Raw genomic sequence first — 22,827 nt, forward strand, 5'->3', positions numbered from 1 at the left:
CGTCTGTGAAAACTGCAGTCCCTGCTGGTATGTACCAAGTGTTTCAGGCCCTTTCTCAGTTCTGCTCTTTTGCCTCATCAGTAACTGTAAAATAACTTTCTTTAGACAAAACCAAAGCTTAATTTATTTTGCATTTGCTTCTTTATTCTACAACACAAGCAACATAAGTAGTTTATAATTTTTGTTTTAAAATATTTCCATTTCAGAATTCAGTCAGAATAAAATATACACAAAATACAATTTGCAAGCCAGCTGACAGTGACTGCCTGACCACTGGACACCCGAGGACCAAACAAAGCTAGCAGCACAACAGGACACGGCGGACACAGGGAGGTGTTTTTCTAAAGAAGAGCAGAAAGGTAGAGGGAGGAAACATGGATGAGACCGGGGAACTGCAGCTAGATATGAACGCAGTAGAAGGTAAACCCAATGTAATTAGCACTTGCTTGACAAGGCAATTTACAGTCTCTCTTAGAAAGTGTGAGTGGCTCCTCCTGAATATACAGCTAGAGAGATGAAGTCCTGGGAATCATGTTTTGTGGTAAAATGCTTCCTATGGCAGCCATCATCATGGAAATAAAATTTGATTTTTTAATATTGAAACAGGAAAGGCTTACATCTTTGGCAAAATGGAGTGTCCACTCCCTTTGGCTTGCTTTCAGTTTTCAGTTCTGGTTGAAGGGCCCATGGAAGTATGTTTGCAGTTTCACAAATAATGACAAAAAGAGGGGGGTGGCAAGCGAAAGTGAGGGGAACTGAAAGAAAGTGCTCGCTGCTGTCATTGCATACATTTCAATGTCTTGCTCCCATCTGCTCCAGCAAACTGTGCAGTACAGGGCTTTGTCACCACCATGCTCTGCCCTTCCTGGCTCTTCTCCCTTTGGTACTGCTTTCCTCTGCAGAGAAGGGGGCTCAGGAGCCACAGTCTGCTTGTGGGGAAGATATTTGTCCCTTGCTTGAGCCTGTATACCTGTGCCTCTCCACCAGCTCAGCTCCCTCATTTCAGCTTGCTTCTTGTGGAAGCGTGGCACTTCACCGCAGCCCAGAAGAACCAAACGCATGGACAGGAAATAGGGCCCTGGTGCTCCATGGTATTTAAATGACGTTTATGGAAGTACATAACTAACTTTTGAAAAGTGGGATGTTGGGGTAAAAGGATTGAAATAGATCCTGTTGCCATGTTTCTTAACAAAAAATGCCTTCCATAAATTCAGTTCCCTGATTCAATGTGGCAGTGGAGACTATGCAAACCTCAACTTGCGAATTTGCCAAACAAAGAGAATTTGAGGGATTTGGTCCCACAGGCAAGCTCATTATTGCATTAATCCAGGATCACACAGTGTAGCTCTGCTGATATCCACAGAATTAGGCCATTTCTTCTTCCCTCTGCTTTTACTTTTTAGCTTGGAGACCTCTGAGCACTAAGTGAAAAGACTGGTGTATACTTATACTATGCTTTTTTGTTTTTTTCTTTTTAAATAGCCAGCACTCCATGTTTGGCCAAAGCTGTTTGTTTAGTATGATATCATACAGTTAGTGTCACATATAAAGTATATGTTCTGAGGGGGATTAGTGGAAACAACAGAAAGAGGAGCTACAACTTCTTCCTCGCATCTGTACAACTTCCTGGAGTCCCAGGTGCGTTGCTGGTGAGGGTTGCTAAGAGACCCTTAGGTCGTATCTCTATAGAAACTCTACTCAAAATAGGGAGATTCGGTGAAGAGGGATCTCTAGCTGCCGAATGCTGTTATCTACATTGCATAAAATCCCACATTTGTGCTTCTGTGCTATGGGAACTTGGTCCTTTTATACTAAAAAAGAAGAGAAACTATTTTATTTTAAATTGACGGTATTGCATTATTTCTTCAAACAATTGTGGAATGATCAGAAATTGAAAAAACCTAACTGTATTTTGTGTCATATGCCATGATTAGCACTGTACATAGATCTTCACAGAAATTACTACAACTGGAGTAATGAGTAAATATCTTGCTTAGTCATAATCTTAGCACATGCCCACAAAAGCAAGGGCAAGGAAAGAATGCACTTTTCTAGTGAATTAAGTTATCACTGAGTAATGGCATTTCTAGAATGGATTGCTGAAGGTGAAAATAGCTAAACCACCTGCTCAATTTCTGAATAAGCTTCTACACAAATGAGCAATGTAGAAATAAATTACTTTGGCTTGCCATGGTCAGCCTCCTATATGCTAAAACTGGATCTGTGCAAAAGTGAAGGTTCTAGTTGTGGGATGCTGGGATCCATGGGAATATGTGCCAGATCTTGTGAATTTTTCAAGCAGGAGGCATACAGAGGACAGCAGCAGAGCGGGTGACATCAGGAACTGTAGAGGACTTCCCCTTTCCTGAGAACTTGTGAACCTGTATGTAAGGACTAAAGGATTCAAGGACTGAGTCCTGAGTATTAGAGATATCCAGGTATGTAACTCGCAGTGATTTCAACAGCCTAGGCACTTTGAGTGTGGGCCTAAGCTGTGAAGAGAGGTACGAAGGGCAGGCAGCACACAGAGCTGGACCTCTCTACTTGCTAACTCATTTGCCACTCAGTTTCATACTGGTGCTGCATCGAGCTCTGCAGGAGCAGTGCAGGAGACACCAACACTGAGATGCTACTATATCAAGTGCAGGTGGAGATTACATATGGTAACACAAGGTGTTTAGAGGTGGGGGATGCATCTTTGGCATGTGAGGATTTGTCAGTGGATTTTACACTAAGGTTTAGGTTTTAAACAAAACCTGAAGCTCAAATTGAAAGGCAAAGTGCCTTAGAAGTCATGAGTGTCAACTCTGGCCTTGACAGGAATTTTTAATCTGTGATGAGGCAAAAGCTGTGTTGCCTCTGCTTGGAGTTTTACAAGGAAGGTTTTGCCCAGGTCTATGTAAATCTTTCACTAATAATTCTTCCTAGATGCTGAATTAAGTCAGTCAGTTATTCTCACATGCATGTTTATCCCTAGGAGAGTATTAAATCTGTATCTTAACATCTTAAAGATATGAAAGCATGCTCATCAAGAGATAGTGGTGGTAATTCTATGGCTGCTGTCTCATATATCTGTCTCAATTGTCTCATATATCTGCATATATGTCTCAATTGTTTCATACATCTGCATATAGTCACACTTCAGAATAAAGTGCAAACATATGCAATGGCCTGAGACCAGTTAGGGTCAAACCCTGCTTCTGTTATACAAGAAAAGTAGCACTTTCCTGCTTGATGCTTTTTTCAGCTTTAAATATTTAAACATTTGCACAGTGATGAGTTATTCCATGTGCATAAAGGTAGGTGATGCTGGCCAACAGCAACTCTCTCTGTGAGTGGCTGCCTATAAGATTTTAAAATGTGATGTCATTGCCTCTGATTGCTGTGGTGGCCCTGAGGCGGGAGGTGTGAACTGGGCAAAGGCAGCAGAGGTGCAGCTCTGGTACTTGAGAAGGATGTCAAATCACCACACCCATTTTTTTTTTTTTAAGCAGTTCAGTTAAATAAAAATTACTGGCCGGTCATTTAAAAAAACTCTATAGAAATTCATGGGACAAAAAAAGCAAGTGCAAGAAAAGAGAAGAATGTGGTCATTAAACAGAGCAAAGAGAAAGAGTAAGCTCAGGCTATAATACACAGACTCTGTTTTTTCAAGGCTCAAATGCTCTGATTCAAAAGTAAAGCTGGTAATATGCTGCTGTTAGCTCATGCATTATGTTATGGGGCTGTAAGTAAGAATTTGGATGGGTTATGTCAGAAAGACTTACATGTGCGGATACAAGGGTTGCTTTGTGCTACTGACTGAGGTGCTTCCCCACTCACAAGTGGAAAGCAGAAAAGCTGCTATAGTGTGGTACAGCTGAACATGACTGGGGTGTTCAGAGTTGGGGAGTCCCCTTCTGAAGCTTAGGACAGGCTGTTGCCAGTACCCTTTTCCTGCGACTGTTCCTTTGGGCTAAAAGCTTCCTTTGTGAGGCCTGAACGTAGCACGCTGGCAGCCTTAAGCCCAAAGTATGCATGAAACAGGTTGCACAGGTCTATGAAATGGTGACTTCACATGTTTAGTGTTGTACTTCTTTGGGGCTTGCTGATGTCTATGGCTAAAAAAGAAAAAAAATAGCTGTGAAACTAATGAACCAACTCAATTTTTTATTTATTTATATTTTGGAGGTGCATCAGAAAGCATTTGCATCTCAGATTAATGGTTCCTGAAGTGGCTGCTCTCCTCACCTGCTTACCATTTTACACACAAGGAAAAGGAAGAGCAGCACATGCTAAACTTTGCTTATGTAAAGCCTGCTGCTTCAAAGATTCCTTCATCCCCACCTCCACCCTCTTAAATGACATTTCTGGAATTACTCAAAGTTACTCAAGACCTCTTATGGAGGGGTGTTAATGAGCAGAGGCACTGAGGGTGACAATGGGCACTTAGTGCATAAATTTGGAGGGCAAAGTTTAAAATAGGGCAACAGCAATACAGCAAATTTACTTCCTACTCATTTCCAGTACAGAATTTGTAGTGTAAAAAGTTGAAATGAAATGATATTTTGGGTCAAAATGGTGGCTAATCAAATGTGTTTATGGGCTTGAGAGGGGAGTGGGGGTGATGGTATTGTCACTCCTAGAGCTTTTCTTTCTGTTTTACAGAAGGATTTTGTATTGCAACCACAACACATAACCACCGATACTAGACCCTCTTCTGGAGTCCTGAGTGATTCCATTGGTACTGCTATCAATTTTGCCTCTCCAATATAATTTAGGGATTTGCTTTAGTTTTAGATTAGTACAGCAAGGATCTGCATTCATTCAATGCATGTGTAATGAAAAACAGCAGAGTTGGGTGTTTTGCATAGTTTATTATTCTGATTTTTTTGTTGCCTAATTAATGTACTGCTTTAAAAGCAGTTCTGTATAGATGTTCCAATAAAAACATTAATGAAAAATATAACCACCCTTTTACTCTACCTAAAGATGTGTAAGAAAGACATGGCAACAGAAATCAAACCATGCCACTACTCGCCCATATACCAAGGGCTAATCTCACCCTTCCCCAAGGAAGTACTAAAACTGCTGGGGGAAAATTGACAATTGATAAAATTGTTAAATTACTCATTTATAAAGTCAATGTGGTGGTAAGGAAGAGTAGTTTTAATGGAATTTTTATATCCTTGAAACAATTTAGCCAAGGGAAGTTTTGAAAGAAAGGGAAACAGTGTGACTGACACTACAGAAAGGTACGAGACAAATATTCCCTGCACAAGTCTAGCAGGTGGGAAGTGGGAAGTGGGCAATGGAGGGAAAAAGCAGGAGGATAGTGGCAGACTCTTCATAAAAAACACATCAGCTTGGGTGATGGCTGTTCAATGGAGCCTCTTGGTTCCCTCGGTTTTTCTAGGTTAGTTATGCAAAATCCAGGCTTGATATAAAGAAATGCCATTTTGAGGAGGCTTTAGAGCAAGGACTGAAGCTGTATATTTAGTTGGTATGCACATTTTAAAAGCCTTGGGAGAATCTAATTAAGGGGTCACCCAAGATTAAAATCAATTTATTTTCAACAAATTATTTTAACTTCTAATCCAACAAATTATGTAGTATGGGAATATGAGATGGCATGCCCCAGGGGCTGTGGCATAACTTGTGCAGCAAGGTAACCCTTTGCTGTGTCTACTGTGAAGAGCATCATACATGTATTTGACAACACAATAGTGAATCCTTCCCCTTCATAATATCAGCAAATTGTAGTAGTTCCTATAGGAGTGCTACATAGAGGGGGGTGTTGCCTCCATGAGGATCTGTCCCCTTCTATTTACAGCAGCAGACAAGAAATGGGAGAGAAACAGGAGAGATACCTTCATTTCAGACTATTTTCCATCTTGATTCAGCTCGATGTGGAGTGATAGGCTAAGTTTAACAAAGGTGGTAAGGGTGTTCCTGGCTACAGCAGCTCTATATAAGCAAACATAAATTTCCAGTAGAAGCATAAGCTAACTTAGCTGCAGTGTTGCTTAAACTGGAACACTTTATCTCTACTCTTGTTTAGTTGAATGCTGGATATTGGCACATGCTGGTATTTGCTTTGTGGTGTGTCTTTCCCCCACCTTCACAAAAAACAGTGAAACAAACATCCCTGTTGCCCTTAGGGGGAATTAGACATGTGGAAAAATGTCAGCTCTAGGCATAGCTGAAGAGGCAGCCAGGGTAGCATTGTAGAGAGGGCAGCTTGACAGTGCCATTTCTCCTCAAGCAATACTCCACAAGAGCAATGAAAGGATGGATAGTCTGTGCTTGGTTCCAGTTTTAGACCTGTGATATTTTAATATTCACTTATTAGCTACTCCAAATGTGATCAGACTTCAAAGGCTCTTCTCAGGGCAAAATAAAGCTCCGCTTTCTCTAGTGAGTGAGGCATATAGTAACTACAATAATCTTTATTTGGCTTTCCTCTTTCATGCTAATTTCAGAAGGGAAAAAAGTTACCCTAAACAAATGTCAAGTTTTTACTTGTCCTATAGCCCCACCTTTTTCCTGATTTTTTTTTTTTTTTAAGTTACATAGGCTTACTGGCCCAGTTTGACATCCAGATGACAGTTGCGTTCACAGCTAATTGCAAGTGTGGAAGAAAGTTCTGATGCAGTTTACTGTGGCTCCCGCTGTTGCAAATTTGAATTAAAATGAAGTATCAGCTGGATTTACTGGCAGTTTCTGGGTTCTGGGACCATTCCAGACCCCCCTGGACACACTCATGCTTTGCCTCCTTTGCTAGTGTGAGTGAGGGACACAGAGTTTCAAGTGAATAGGGGATATACATCAACAAGCTCATTGTTTCTTAATTTATCACCAACAAATAGGCAATTAATGAATCCCAAATACTTCTTTGCTGTATACCTTGGATGTCTTCTCCCCTTTGCAACAGAGGGCAGCTAGGTTTAAATGATGATATCGTAAACTCGGCCCACTCTTCCCAGCCATTCTCGTACTGCCTGGCGGACACGGATATCTGTCACGTGGCAAGTCAGTTGGCTGATACAGGGGAACACTGCTGGCTGCAGGGCTGTGAAAGTTTGGTCTGGCAGGGCCTGAATCTGGTTGAGAACTGTCAGCACCATGTTGGTCCATGCCTACAAATTGGAAACAAAAAAAGACTCTTTTAGAAGACCTTTCTAAATAGATGAGCACATTGGTTGAGGCAGAAGATGAAGAGGACTGAGTAATGTCAGCATATGCATTTAATGTTCACTGTGTCTTCCGAAGTCATTCAGTATTGTAAGTCATTGTTTGACTTTGTATTGCAGGTATCATGCTCACCCTTCGTCACTGTTTATTTCATCCCACAGTGAACAAAGACTTTAAAGTTTGATGCTTTCATCGCTTTGTTCACTTGGACATGCAAGCAGCAAGTTTCTGTTTAGCAACAGAGCCCACTATTTCTGCTGTGGAATTAACCAAAAAACCTTCTTAAGTACAAAAGCATTGTGATAAGCAGCATGACATTTTCAAAAGCCTTAAGTGGGCTAGAGCCCTTAGCAGTAAGCAATGAGTTCATTGTAGGCTGTTAGTTCTTAGGACTAAGTGCAGCTTTGGCCTCAGTCACAGAAGCACTCTTGAAAGCTGTACTAGTATATGTCTGATAACACTTCCCTGAAGACTGATTTTCTTTTGATAGGACAGAATCGGGTTTTTATCAGTGCCAGACGCTGAAATATTTGGTCCTCATCATGATGACTTCTTCATGTAATGAAGACATTTAATGAAGAGATTATAATCATTATAATAAAAGCAACAGAAAAAATATTTATCTTTTTAATTATGGTTATTATTATTAGCATACTACAGGTATGTCCTACCTGTATCTGGGCCTCAGCATCCCTAACGGATATATTCAGGGAGCTGACTGTGGATCCTGAGCGTGGTCTCTTCTCTTGTCTCAGGATCTCTGGCCCAGCACTGAATGAATGCCTCATTTGACCTTGATCTATAAGCTGTTGTGGCCGCTGGAGTATGGGTGAGTCTGGCCCTCTTGAAGTCAGGAGCTCCCCTTTCTTTTCCACTTTGATCTCTTTGGTGAAGGATGTCATGGCCTGTTGCTGCTTTCTTTTCTTGTACTCTGTCATGAGCTTGGAGATAGTTTTGTCAGTGGCTATGGTGTAGATCTTGTTGCCAGCACTCTCCCACCATTCTTTTTTCCTGGTTTGCTCTTTTTTCTCTGGTTTAGGACTTAGGGGTGGGGGTAGCAGCAACATTTCTCCACTCCCTCCTCGGGGTGTCAGGCTCTCTCCCAGTTGGTCCCTGATTTGACTCCGGTCATCTTCCGATGGTGTGTCCTTCCCAGATTGCCCTCCAGTCGATGGAGTAGAGGTTTCTGAGTGAAAGGATGGTAAAATGAAGAAAGGGTCACCTTTGAACACTGGAGGCTCCTCTATATTATTCTCCAGGTCCAGATGCATCTGGATATAGTTGTTGCACAGTTCCATACAGAGCTTATGAAGCCGCTTGATTAGCCATCCCCAGTCTGCATTGCTGACGGGCTGTACACTCAAAGATGGTATTCGAGCCCTCCACTGTCTCTTCTCCTTCCCTCGTGGGGGACTGACCTGGGCAGTTTCTTCAAAAATGTCTTCATCTTCTGAAGAACACTGCTGTGATGAGTCTGTGCTTCTCTCATCATCTTCAAAGAGGATCTTTTTCACTTGCTCTGCAGTGATGTTCTCCTGGTTTGTCAGGATTGCACAAATCAAAGCGTGGAAGTAGATGTTGAAGCTCATTGCTGACTGGCGATACAAGTTGGCAGCTCCACTAATGCCAGACACTTTTTTCAGCAAACACTTCAATCCAGGTCTGGTGTCAAACTCTCTGGCTGTTCGATAGGAGTCCAGCAGTAAGTCAAAGATGACAGCCAGGTTTTGCATGGAGATGTACCTAAGAAAACCAGCCAACTTGTTTTCTGGTACTTGTATTGTCATTTTCTCCTCTAAGTTAGAAGGGCCTTTCACAAATTCTTCCAGTAAGATGTCATATAAATTCTGGAGCAGTACTTGGTGGGACAGCAAGCTCACCACTATCGTCCTGAAAGGAATACTTGGTAAACCAAGCATGGGAAGGAAGAAAATAAAATAAAATTAAAATGGTGCATTGTGCTTTTACTAGAAGTACAGGAACACAGTATTTTAGACTCTAACACGAAAGATGCAAACGAAAGGCCAAATTTTCATAGCCTTGTTACAAAAAAGTGAAGGAAGATAAAGTTGTCTAGAATGGTCTTTCAGCTACTCTTTCTAATACTTTCCTAGAAGGGGAGACACATTGGTTAAGAAAAATAATTGTCCACAGCAAGCACACTAATGGCACTTGTGCAGAGGTGGTATTAAAACAAAGCTCTATTGTAATTTTTGTTCTTTTCTCCAGAGATGTCTAACACTGAGGGATTAAATATTCTGTGTTTCAATTTCATGGCAGCTGCAACTACTCTCAATATTTCAGCCTGCTGTAACTGAGGAATTTGTTAATACACAAGTCATGCAGCACTTCTGCCATTGGTCTCTGACTGCATTTTCTAATTTTGTTGCTGGACTTTGGCTAAGTTGAAATATCCTGGAAATTCCTCCACCAGCATTTCAGCCAACCTTAACTTTGTCATGAGAAACTGAGGTGAAAACTAGTTTACTATTCAGCTTTCATTTCTGCTAATGCCACGAGTAGTACTTAAAAAAATAAACCACAAAGAGCCAACCAACCAACCAATAAAAAAACATCTACAGAAACATCAGCAGTGCAATGGAGCATGCAAAGAAGCTTAAGTCTTGCTGAAGGCACATTTCACTGTTTGCTCTTAAGACTTCAACTTGAATACTGAGAGCCTAGCATGGAAATATGTATTCCTAACCTTGTTTCTCACATACGATACTGGGTGATTCTTAGATGTACTCCTGTTAGAGAGATGCTGTGAGTCATTCTAAGTCTCACTGATTTTTGATTTGCACAGGGAACCCATGAATGGCAAATTCCTCCAACCAAAATTTTCAGGTCATTCACCAGTAAATAACATCGAGAGGCTTGCAGGCAAGGGAGGCCAGGAAGAAAGGGTGGACAGGACTGTTGTTTGGTATCTCATGGATTTATAAACTGTGACACCTATCTTAAGGAATTTTAAAAAAAGTCTTTGAATAAGATTACAGTGGTGATGTTTTAACCGGAGCTGATGCTCTAGTAGACATAGTTATACTGGTTTTGATGTAGGGAACTATGATGGGTTGCATTTTAATTAGCACTGCTATCAAGTGAGGAAGAGATTTTTCAGTTTGCTTGCAATACTAAAGTTTTAGGTCTAAGTCAAAGGAAATCTTCATGTAACATCAGATGTTCAGTTGCAGACCTTTAATTTTTTTGTTGCAAAAATTATTCTACTTTCATTAAACAACTTTCAAAAGTGTTTTCAACATACCAAAACAAGAAATCTACTTTTTTTTGAGAAATTGTATCAAAACTCAGTTTTGAGAATGCAACATTTAAAAAAAAAAAAAGTCAGACAAAAGTGTGCTTCTTGGGTTAATTTACCTATGTCAGTTTGCTTACCATGACACAGCTGTCAGTGCTATCACATCAGTAAAATTTACTAGTCTTATTATCTGACAGTGCTAAAATCTTGGTGATTAATACATACATTGGAGCTCTTTATGGGGAAGTAGTTTTCTGCTGTAAAAACCATTAGAGGCTCTGACTCAGAAAAGCTCTTAAGAGCATACATAAAGTTAAATGAGTGCTTGCATTGATTTCAAGAGACTAATCCTGTTTCAAAAGCAGGATCAGAATGAAGGAGATCTGCTTTCCTTGTAATTGCCAAAGAAGGCAATTTGCAAGGGCAGTTTAAAGTACTGTTCAATTCCAAAAGAAACTAGTACAGAACTATAGGTGAAAACACACAATGCCAAAGCTGGTTAAGGATAGTATTTTCTTATTCTGCCCAAAGTTTCAAACTGAAATATATTATTACTTTTTAGGAAGAAGAAAAGCTCCCTTACCCCAGCTTCCTGTGAAACGATGCAGCATTAAGGAAACAAAAGCAAAAAGGGAGAAGAGAAACCCCACTAAGGTTAAAGTAAAACTTTTGAAAGGCCACAGTTACTAGCATGCAAGACTGGCATATTACTGCACTGCTGTAGCAAATAATATGAAAAACAGTGGCACAGTCAACTTTTGAGCCCTGTTTTAGTGAAAAATGAGCATTGCTGGGGTAACATTTGCCTGTCAGCATATACACTTTTTGCAGTTGTTTAGACAAAGCGCAGGGTGAGAGCATTCAGAGTTTGTATTAATTGCAAGCTTTATTTATTTATTTGTTTAAAGACAAGCAAGACCCATGCTACCTTTATGAACGCAGCCTGTTAGATAGCATGGCCTTATGTGCCATGAGAGGGGAGTACTCCAGTCTCTTGCTTTGCATTCATTATAACAAGAAGAATGATTCCGCAAACCTTTGGCTAAAGCAGATATTTTCCCACCATGAAGGAAGGGTTTAAGACTCTGATCTCAACCTTTCTTCGTCTTTGTGCAGGGCCCTGGTCTCTGAAGGCGAGGCAACAGAGCACCTGCTCTTGGGGGAAACTTCTGTACAGCTGTGTAAGAATAGAGACATCTTACATGGTCTTTCTTCCTGTCCATCCAAAGAAGGACCATCACATTCTGGCTCCTTGTTGCAAGCAACAGTTTAGTTTTGAATGAGAACACCTGAAGTGGTACAGAAGCAGGTTTGGTATCTAGTAAAAGACAATTTCATGCCATGTATTACATACCTTGCAACACAAACACAAACCCTGAATGCAGAATTCTAATTCCTGGCCCTATTGATGTTACAGCAGTTGTTTAAACAACTGAGTGCAAGCAAAAAGAAATATTCTTTGACAAGATCAGATTGTCATGCAAATGCATGAGTTTCTGAGGTGGTAACATATAGAAGGGCTTCCACAAAAATGAAGTGCCAAGCAAAAACAACGTTCCCTAGATCAATATGCTGACAGTTTCACAGCTTTGGATGTGGTCTCTTCAACTTATGCCACTCCAGTTTATCCATTAACTTCTTCTACCATCTTAATCCAGTAATACTGAATTTAAAAGACCATTAGAGAAGCAAACATTATTTCATTTGCTAGGATCATTACAAACATAACAGTACTCCCAAAGCTTTCTTCAAATTGGTATTTTTAACTATACTTCTTAAAGAAAAGAATCTCAAATATTGGAAAGATTTTCCTAGTATTTTCTATGGGAAATCTTTTCTTAATTTAATCTGCATTTCTTCTACTGGAAGGCTTTGTGTGACCTTATGTATCCTTCAGGTATTTGTAACCTACCAATTTTTACTATTAGAAGCATTTTCCTTATTTAGCTTTCTAAGGGACATATTACAGACCCTGACACAGGCTTGTCTATAACTGTAACAGCTCTTGCATGTGCCTGCTCACCAGTGTATGATCATGGGAACATGTGGAGAGCAGACAGTAGTAACCTATTGTCTCCTGTGTCACAAACTCTAAATTTTATGTATTTCATTTTTGATGAGACCTATGGAGAGGCATGGTTTGCCAGGCTCAGTTCACATCTCTGCCAGGCTGACAATATTTTTATCTTGCCTTTAATGACACAGCATTTTCCTCAGAAGATATTTTACCTTCTCTGTGTATGCCCATTTGGTTTCTTATCTGGTGGCAGGTCAATAACAAGCACGCACGACTGAGCATGTTCAAACCCTTCCTTGTTGTTAGGGGTCTTTGGGGAGCACTGAGTCTCCAGCATGAAGACCTAGAAAACAACAAGTTACATAAAACAATCAGTTTAGCACTTGCACTGGGTCCATGGGGGGCCTGAAAATAGGATTTTCTGCATTGTGAAAGATCTGTTATGATGACTTATTTTACAGTGATGGAGAAAATGAAAGGTATCCCCCCAGGCAGAACTTCCCTGGAGCATGCTGCTTTGCTAAAACAGCCTCAGAGCCATGGGCTACCTCCAGACACTCAGCAGAGCACAGGGCAAAGGACAGACATCTTTTTCTTTGAACTTGTATAAGGCATAATACCAAATGCCAAAACAAGCTTTCTGCTGTCTGGATACTACTATCAGAAAATATCATGTATAGTGGAGTCAAGGACCTGGTTTGCATAGTTAGTCTGTTGCACCTAGAAAGGTTGGTTACTGGAAGGATTATTTTCAGCCACGAAGATACAACAGACACCTAACTTGCAATACTTTGTGTGGTAAATGGGGAAATGCCTCTCAGTTGCTGTAACTGTTTTGTAGCTTACTAGTTGTGCCAAATTCCTGCTGAGAAGGACTCAGGGAGTGCCACTGATAGTGTCTACAACAAAAGTATAAATGCAACATTCCTTGCTTTCTTGAGTTCTGCATCTTTAAAACTTAATTTAAAACATTTTTTCTATTCAAACAAAGTCTGCCACTACCACATTATTTGTGATCACAAATCCTGGTCTGTGTGTCTCAGATTTTCAAGTAGTATCAGGGTATGATTAATCAAGTCAGAAATTGACACCAAACATCTGTTGGCTCTTTTAATCCAGCTGCTTTCCCATGGTGAAACTGTCACACAGTATTTACAGTTTTATCATACCCTGCAGGTCATTAAGTTCAGTGTGCTGTATTTCAAGGAGCTTGTTTCATATAACCACTTCCATAAAATGAACAACCTCCATTGTACTCAAAAGGACCCCGAGAAGGTTGTCTCCAAGCTTGCTCTGCTGATTAGGAGTTAGTGGTAAGTTTTAAATCATTTGTTAAGCGTCAGCCTTATCCTTCCAGTTCTCTGTAACTCTTTTTCTTCTCTGCAATCTATACCCAGGTATTTATAGAGAAAAAAAATCTGCATTCCTCTTCACACTCTGCTTTGATAGGTTGAACAAATCTTGGTTTTCTAGTTTCATATCACAGTCTCTGTTCTAAGTGCATTTTTTGTCCTTTGGATTTATCATTCTTTAACAGACTAATCAGAAATAGAGATGACATTCTAGATGAGGATTCATAGTGACACTACTATTTCCCTTTCTCCATCAGAAACATTTCCACTGATGTATGCTAGGGTTGCCATTTTTAAAGCTGCATTACACAATAGGCTCGTTGCCAGTCCTCCTCAGGTACCCATGCATCTTCCTCCACCCTAGGCATTCCTAATTCCTACTTACAGGAGGACAGTTTTAAGGATTTTTTCCTAGTTTTTATTACTTTTTCTCAATACTACTGTTAGACAAATAAATGCTAGGCTGGTGATGAGGAAGTCTTTGCCTGTAGGATTTGTGAGAAAGGTGGTAGTAAAGGTGTACTTTCATAAAGAAAAGCCCCAAGTTTAAAAGGTTCTCTGACTTCCCCTGAAATGTCAGTCAGTACCTGTTGTGCCATGGCTCTGATTCTCCAGTATTCAGCTTCAGCACTTGGCGAGAGGGAGGGGGCTGCCACCTTCACTTCACAGGCATCTCCACTAAAGCTTTCAGAACCACTGTGGAAATAGCCCAACAGGTTCTATAGAGAGACACAACATCAGACTTTCACTGTGCGTTAAATGAAGTCAGTGACTGTAGCACTGTCCAGCCTGTTTGTGTGCAATACAAGATTCAGTGATCTGTCCCATTGTCATCAGCTGGTCACCTGCTGTTTAGCATTTGAAGGATCTGATGCAAAGGCATTACAACTTCTTACGTACTCATCCTTAACAGGATTTTTTGTTACAAGAAAGATAGTGAGTTGAGAAATAATTTATATGGAGCATGTAGCTACAAGATCAAGGTAACAACTTTGTCTTCTATCTAGTTTTAGACAATGCAGAGAAAGAAATGGATCAAAAAGTAAGTTTTCACCTACTTAACTCTTCTGATTTCATACTGGCAGAGCAATTTAGAGTAAGTCTGGACTGTTAGCAACTAGTGTTATCTGTACATGTTTAGAAAAATTTATTTCAATATCCATTGTTGATCCAACACCTTTCATTGTGAATTGACAAGATAACAAAAGCTACCACATAATCCTTACGCTTCTTTTCCTGGCTCTGTACCCAAAAACTTTTCTGAAAAACAAAAAGCAATCTGTCAAAAGTTAGTGAGCCTACAACTAATGTGATTACATTTTGACTGTCAGCAAAAAGGCAGATTACCTTTACTGGCTCCAGAGTGGCAGAGAACGCATCCTGCAAGGCACAACATGCAAGCCTCCACATCTCTTCGGTAAAAACAGGCCCTGCTGTCACTAACACATACCTGCAAGGACACAGGAAAACGTTACCATGTTCAAGAAGGAACGAGACAATTCTTACTTGTAATGGGAGAAGGTTGAAAACAGAACAAAAGGCCTACTCAGTAGTTAGCTAACGATATCCAATCTCCTCAGTTGACCTATATTTGCAATTACACTGTAGTTCTGACTTTTTTTCCTTTGCTTTTCCTCTTTAAGTAGTCATCTTGCCAGCACAAGAACCACATGTTGTGTTACTATATAATGCAGGGCTTATTTTGACTATGACTGTAATAACCTGAAGACTGAAAGGTATTAATTACCTCTAAAGACCTGTGAATTCCAACAGAAAGACCATTGATTATTTTTCCTAAGGATTAATTATTGACTAACTGCATATAAGTAATGTACAAGTGCATTTTATGGGAATCATACACATAGTAATGCCTCAAATCACAGGTTCTGAAGCAGACCAAAAACAGCAAGAAAAGGTTAGTAAATCTAAAATTCATTATTCAGGTAACAAGAGAGAGAGATATTGTAGACTTCTTTTGAGATGCTAGCCAACTTAATCAGTCTGCAAATTCTTCAAAGATATAAAGACTTTTTTTTTTTGAATATGCTAAGAGAGTGAACAGACTGTGTTACCTGATACAAGAGCAGCCAACTCTGGAAATAATTTCTGTTGGTTCTGCTACACAGGCTACCAGCAACTTGAAAAGATCTTTCAGCATAGTATTGATCATATTTTCATAACCAATATCTATAAGGAAAAGACACAGACTGGTTTTAACATCATTGCCTTTTCATTATAATTAAACAGTCTTGCTACACTTACTGCTATTCAGAGACTTTGCAAAACCAAGTTGTTTTTATGCAGCTATCAGTAGAGTTCAATTGTGAAACACACATCACATCAAACTGATATAAGAACCATCCTTTTGATGTTAACAATATACAATGTCTGGACTTAAGTGGTATTGGAGAAATTCTGTTAGATCCTGTTTCTGATATTCTAGTTCTTTATGATCAAAGTCTTAGTATCTTCTTTTGGAAAGTATAATATAGGCTGTGATGATTTAATTTTGAAGATAGCCCTGCTCTGAGCAGGAGGCTGGACTAAATAATTTCCACAGGTCCCTTACAAGTTAATTTTTTCCATAATTCTAAACCCTACAAAGAAAGAAAAAACCTCAAACAAACAAAAATTTTCAACCTCCTCCTCTTATTTTATGCTTGAGCAACCAAAAAGCAATGAAACCATCTCCCCAAGTAGCTATTCAGTAACTTGCCACTGATAACTGTCAGTAGATGTGACAATACAATCACATACCTGAGTGTATGAAATTTTGAATGTGCTCCACTACGAGTTCACAGGAAAGGCCAATGGCATGCTTGAAATTAGCAGATGCCACATCCCAGTAAGAATGGTCACCATGACTGCGATGGAGCCAAAGAGACATCGTGGGCAGAAGAAGATGCACAACTGCATAAATGCCAAATCCTGGTCCTTAAAATAAACACAATGATGGTTGTATACTTCTGCTTACAAAGCCTACATGAACAGTAAATCTGCTAAATTGTTCCAGGCTTGATGCCAGGGGTGATGCTAAAGAAAGCAGGTTCTGAAACACTTTTTGTGGGATGAGAGGGGTAAGCAGTTTTGGATCTAGTTGTGAGGTGGTATATGAACATTTAGCGAACTGTTTACCTGCTGTCTTTCCCAGAAGGTCTACAGGACTACATAATTTTCTTTTTCCATTTCCTAGACACCAGGCAAACATTTTCTGTGGCTAGGAACATCAATAGAGTACTGCACCTCTTTATTCGTGCAATAAATATAAGAGTAACTTCAACATACTCTTACAAGATGTCTTTTGTCAACACAGAACAATGCACTAACTGGAACAACAGATCATGCTCTAAGAAAATCCCTTTCTAATTGAGAATGTCTCTGTGCAGCTCTAGCATAAGTAACACACTTTACAGAAGTAGTTTGGGATTCTAAGAGGTTCGGGTCAGGGCTCTACTAGCTCACATTTTAGCAAGCTCTTTCATTACCAGGTGTCTTGGCAACATCCCTCAGCAATTCAAAGAGCAGATCCAAAGTAGGAGGCTGGTGCTGACGGGGACAGTTCGATATGGCAGTTGTTAATTCTTCCAGCAGAATAATCCAGACATTGATAAGGCCTACAAGTAAGGAAACAAAGATTAAGAACCGTAAGTGAGAAACTGCATTGACCACAGCTGGAACTTGCCCTCAGAAAGTGATGTAGGCTAAGAAATTAATTAACTTAAAGATCATGGGTTCTTGCATGTTCACTGTTCCTGGGTAATGGCTGTGGGCAATAGCAATTTTTGAAACTATGGTCTCCTTTTCCTTCCCTTTTTATTAAGTTTGTGTTTTGCCCCTTCCTTCCTCCTCCACATACACCTTGTTCTGGTCTTCTGTCTTAGTTTACTACTCCCACTGGTCTGGTCTCCTTAACCTTGGTGGGGTTTTAGATTTTTTTAATGGGACATTTTACACATCTCACTACTGTTGCAAATGCTACTCAGAAAGGACTGTACTCATTTAGGTTATGCTTTTAGGTAAGGATCCTAAGGTGACTGGCCATAATTTAACTGGCTTTATTTGGTACCCGGAGTTGAGCAGTAATAATGCCTCATGAAGCGTCATTGGGCTGCCTCACATCATCTTTAGATGTTAAGAGGTCACTGATAGAAGAGTACTAAATGTGGAAATGGCAGAGCTGGACAACTACCAGAACAGCGCTTTAGGATACAGGTAGTACTGTGAGTTCATATCTACACATATCCCTAAAAGATTATAGGATACAACTAGTTTTCAATACAATTTTGAAAATGGTTAGGAATTGCTGCCCTTTAATTTTTCACAGATCACTTAAGTACTTGCTAGTTCCCCATGACATTATGAATGACTAGAGAGATCTTGCATATTACACTCCTTATGCTCCTTGCAACATATAGTGTTATTCTTGAGCTAAGTCTCCTTAAAAAGCTATGGGTTTATTAGGCTAAAATGGATTTTACTTTGGTTCACTAATAAGCCCATCTTTTCTGTCATGCTGATGTAGTCTGTGTCTGCATGATGCCTGCTGGCTAATTATGTTCCAAAAGCAATAAAAAAGGCTGCAAGAAAACTTCATTTAAGAGGCACTGAGTTTGCTGACTGCAAGAGCCTTCTGGAGAATCAAGGAGAAAACAGAGAAATCATTACTTGGCAACTGGGTTGATTATTTATTCACACCACTTCCACAGGGCAGTGAAGTTATACAAACTTCAATGATGTTTCTAGATAAGGAAAAAGCACAAATCACTCAGCACAAAATCTGGCTATCTTCAAATCTGAAAGAATTGAGTATCTTTTAGAAACACCCTTTTGAAGAGTTTGGCATGGAATCAAATACACTACGAAAATACACTACACCACCATATGGCAAAGTAGACTACAACATTTTGCTCCATCTTGGTACTGACTTTCAGCACTAGAATGCCAGGTAAAGCACTGTCTTCTGTCTTTGTAAAGTCAGTTTGCCTAGCAGTGGTCTAATACTGTCATCAGCTAAATAAAAATTGGGTGAAAGTTTCAGCAATTAGCTCTGACAAGAACCAAATCAGGTGGTTTCTTTGCTGCTGGGTGGCATTTCTGTTCATAGCAAGCAAGACGCTGATAGGCAGAGCCACTTCAGAACACAGTAGGCAAGTGGTGCTCACCTGAGGTGGGGAGACCCTAGGTCAAGTCCCAAGCCTGACTCAAAGCAGAGACTTCAGTGACTTGGGTCTCCTACATCCCAGCTGAGCATCCTAAAGTTTCCAGAGAGGGAAAAAAGAACCAAGCATATAAAGAAGAAAGTAGAAGTGGGTTTTTTTAAAAAAGCCTAGGACTTGCGGTTTGCTTTTTTCAGAGAGCAGCTTTTCTCTCCTTTATCCAGGGTAGCAGTGGAACAGGACAATCCATGTGACAGAAGAGCCCAGATAAAAGTAGGTACACCAGGAGTCATTCTGGTGAGGCATGCAAATGAAATGCGCTGGAGTCAGCCTGCTTTCTGCCTGTTTAGAGCTGGCTCTTCACAGAGGCACCCAGGCTGGAACAGCGCAGTAGTTCAGATATTCAGAAATGACTGTACTGCTTCGAAGGGCCCTCACGAGTCCCGAAGCAGTAAGGCTGCATTCCTCTACCACTTGCTTCAACACAGATCTAGCTCATTAATCACCTGATTAATCCACAACCCATATAAGCCACACAAATAATCAGGAGAAAAATGCTGCCTGTTTTTCTGGAGGTCATACCGCTTTTTATGGACTTTAGAAATACACCATTTAGTTCAACAGACCACAGGACATAATTTTGGAAACATAATTAGACAAGTATTCTTTATCTCTAAACTCTAACTCAACACTGATATTTTTTCTGTTAAAGGCAGGCCTGCCAATACCAGCCTTAAAAGGTATTCACTTGTTTACTTAAGCTGTGGTCTAGAAAGTATTTTTGTGTTAGCTCTCAGAAATACATACTGGTTGTATTATGAGTATCAGAATAATTAAAATATTATTAATTAAAATATTATTTCTTGTCCCAAGAGAGGGGTTGTATTTTTCTCATATATGAATGGTATCTTTTAACATAAAGAAGGTGATGTGACCTGAACTTCCAAGCACTGTGTGTGTACATGTGTGTGTATAGACAACAGGGAGACAATAAACTATGAAGTTTTTCCCTTCCTTTTTGCTTTCAGCAGTTGGCAAAATTTACAGTGACATATAGAAGAAGCAATTGATTAATTCCGCATTTACTGCTATCAATACACTTACCAGTGTCGTCATCAAAGTCAGAAAGGATGCACTCAATACCATCCTCACTGCTGGCTGACTGCTCCTGCACTCTTCGGGGCAGGTTAATCAGCCGGCCACTGAGGAACATGGGTTTCAAGGGCATTTTATAGATTTTGGCTAACAACTTGGGGGTGGGGAAGAGGGTAGGAGAGAAAGAGAAAAAAAGAGAAGATAAATATATATGGGAAACTTTGTAAAAGCTATCCATACAACACAGGTATGTAAAATAAAGCAAAAGGTATGAAAGCAGCATAATGTCAGCATTTGATCTGTTCATCCAGCTATAGTGAAAATGAAGGACACAACTGGAGGCCAGAAATCTTCTATTCATTGACAACTCTCCACTCTCATGAGACCCCACCTGGAGTACTGTGTGTAGCTCTGGGGTCCCCAATATAAGGAGGACATGGACCTGTTGGAGTGAGTCCAGAGGAGGGCCAAGAAGATGATCAGGGAGCTGGAGCACCTCCCTTATGAGGACAGACTAAGAGAGTTGGGGTTGTTCAGCCTGGGGAAGAGAAGGCTCCAGGGAGACCTTATAGAGACCTTTCAGTACTTAAAGGGGGCCTCCAGGAAATATGGGGAGGGATTCTTTGTCAGGGAGTGTAGGGATAGGACAAGGGGTAACAGTTTTAAATGGAAAGACGGTAGATTTAGATCAGATATAAGGAGAAATTTTTTACTGTGAGGGTGGTGAGACACTGGAACAGGTTGCCCAGAGAGGCTGTGGCTGCCCCCTTCCTGGAAGTATTCAAGGTCAGGCTGGATGGGGCCTTGAGCAACCTGGTCTAGTGGAAGGGTTGGAACTAGATGATCTTTAAGGTCCCTTCCAACCCAAACCATTCTATGTAGTAAGGGGTCAGGGGGAGAAAGACAGGGAGAAAAGCAATTTAAATAACACATTTTTGGGGAAGGAGTGTGCTCTCTCCTCATTTGTGAAAGACAAATGTTACTACTTACTGATTGCACCTATGACCTAAGAAGCTCCATTAGCTGTACACAGAATATTTTGGAGCTCTGAAGAACTAAGTAAATATTGATAAAAGGATCTGTATAGGTTTACTGCAGAGCTTCATTGCCTGGGTTGTCAATTGCACAACAAATACAAACTGCAGAATTGTGCTATACCTGGGATGCTACCAGTATTTTACCAGGTCTTTCTAAAGTAAACCATGTATTTGCAATATACAGACAGCATTTCTTTTTAGTCATTCCTGTTCTTCTTCTACTGGCAAGTTAAAAGGTATAACAAGATAGAAATGGCTGCTTCTTTTAAAGAAGAGAAAATATTTCTGCCTCACTGTGGACTGGGGTTTGTCAGAATGAGGAAGAGTGATGTGACACATAGTGTATAGATAGAACATACATTAGACATATGAATAGCTATTCACTAATTTTTTTTTTTTTTTAGGTGAACAAGATGGCAAGTACAGCTTGATATGTCTGCTGTTTATTATTCTGAGCTGCCTTATTCTTTCCTTCTCCTCTCAATCTGCATACTGAATCCACCCATCATCTCTGAATTTAGATATTAAGGCCTTTCAGCTATGGTAATATCCTTTGTTATGCATTTGTACTGTACCCAGAAAAAACATGGCGTGGGTCCAACAAAAAGACCTGCAGGTACTACAGAAATACAAACACCATTATAAAATGAGACAAAAATCTTTCTAATAACCCTGGATAATAATCTGTGCTGTGTGCAAGGAGATTACAGGAAACATGCCAGCATTCTAATTGTTAAGAGATTTGCCCTGAGCTTCAGATATGTTTTCATGGTACAGATAAGATGCTGCTGCATTTTAGAGGGTGTAACCTGTTGCTCTTCTTAAGACCTGACAATTCTCAGGGTGGTTCTTCTTTTCTCCTTCATTCCCAACACTGTTTACAGTAACTGTCTAAGTAAGATTGAATGTAGCTTTGAATATGTTACTACTAGGTTTTGAACATTCACATTTTCCCACATGCTCCTTGGATCTGAGTGTTTTTATCTCCTCAGTTTTCCCACTGTTAGCTGGCCTAGAAGGTGTGAGATTCCTTCAGATTGCCACTCTCCATCTGGCAGTGCAGGTTATTACCGTCAGGTTTACCACAGATTCTGCTGTGTTCATGCAAACCACCTAAACACTGATGCAAAGCCTGGAGGTTAGAACTGCTTCCTAGGCCAGGTTAGTACCTGTATAAGATCATCATACCTGAGAACATCTCCTGAGGTAATCAAGCGCGGGAAGGCACAAGTCTGTAGATGCAGATCCTGATCCTGGCACACAGTCACCCATCTCCTTACAATCTACTTCCCCTGGGGATAGAAGAGGCAGCATTGGGAAGGACAGAAGAAGAGAAACAAACATAACATTAGTTTTCCTTTTTCATTCAGTTGTGTCCTGATGTCTGAATAGAATCCAGAAAACATCCTTTGTTTGATCTTATTAGATGACAACTAGATGATCCTCATACAAACAATACAGTGATATTGGTCACAGTTCATACTCAGACTTTTATATGAATAAATACTTTAATAAATGCATGCCTATTTAGTCAGTCTTTAGTAGAGCCTTTGGGAGTTCTTATAACCATACCTTATAGTCATCTGTCATATTGACTCCACTGTTTTCCATGGGTGTATGAATTACCTGCTCATATTCACCCTTTGCTCAATTACTATACTCATTTTTTTTTTCTGTTCATTTGCATTCCAGTACCCTGGAAAACTCTTCTACCACAAGTTCTTCCTTTTAGTTTATT

At 40.1% G+C, this 22,827-nt stretch overlaps 1 protein-coding gene across 8 annotated transcripts in view; it reads right to left on the reverse strand.

Annotated features, from left to right (window-relative positions):
* Positions 1-122: 122 nt before the first annotated feature.
* The window catches only part of ARFGEF3 (ARFGEF family member 3), a 98,967-nt gene continuing 76,262 nt past the window's right edge, over positions 123-22,827 (reverse strand). For all 8 annotated transcript variants that reach the window (XM_074818969.1, XM_074818968.1, XM_074818967.1 and 5 more), the window contains 10 exons: positions 22,278-22,381; positions 20,062-20,206; positions 17,287-17,415; positions 16,559-16,735; positions 15,874-15,988; positions 15,149-15,251; positions 14,389-14,520; positions 12,662-12,792; positions 7,845-9,075; positions 123-7,118 (listed from right to left, as the gene is read on the reverse strand). In XM_074818969.1, the coding sequence (XP_074675070.1) occupies positions 6,927-7,118; positions 7,845-9,075; positions 12,662-12,792; positions 14,389-14,520; positions 15,149-15,251; positions 15,874-15,988; positions 16,559-16,735; positions 17,287-17,415; positions 20,062-20,206; positions 22,278-22,381 (2,459 nt within the window). In that variant the 3' untranslated portion in view covers positions 123-6,926. The remainder of the gene's footprint in view (positions 7,119-7,844; positions 9,076-12,661; positions 12,793-14,388; positions 14,521-15,148; positions 15,252-15,873; positions 15,989-16,558; positions 16,736-17,286; positions 17,416-20,061; positions 20,207-22,277; positions 22,382-22,827) is intronic.

This window comes from Strix aluco, chromosome 3 (assembly GCF_031877795.1).
Source record: "Strix aluco isolate bStrAlu1 chromosome 3, bStrAlu1.hap1, whole genome shotgun sequence".
Lineage (NCBI taxonomy): Eukaryota > Metazoa > Chordata > Aves > Strigiformes > Strigidae > Strix > Strix aluco.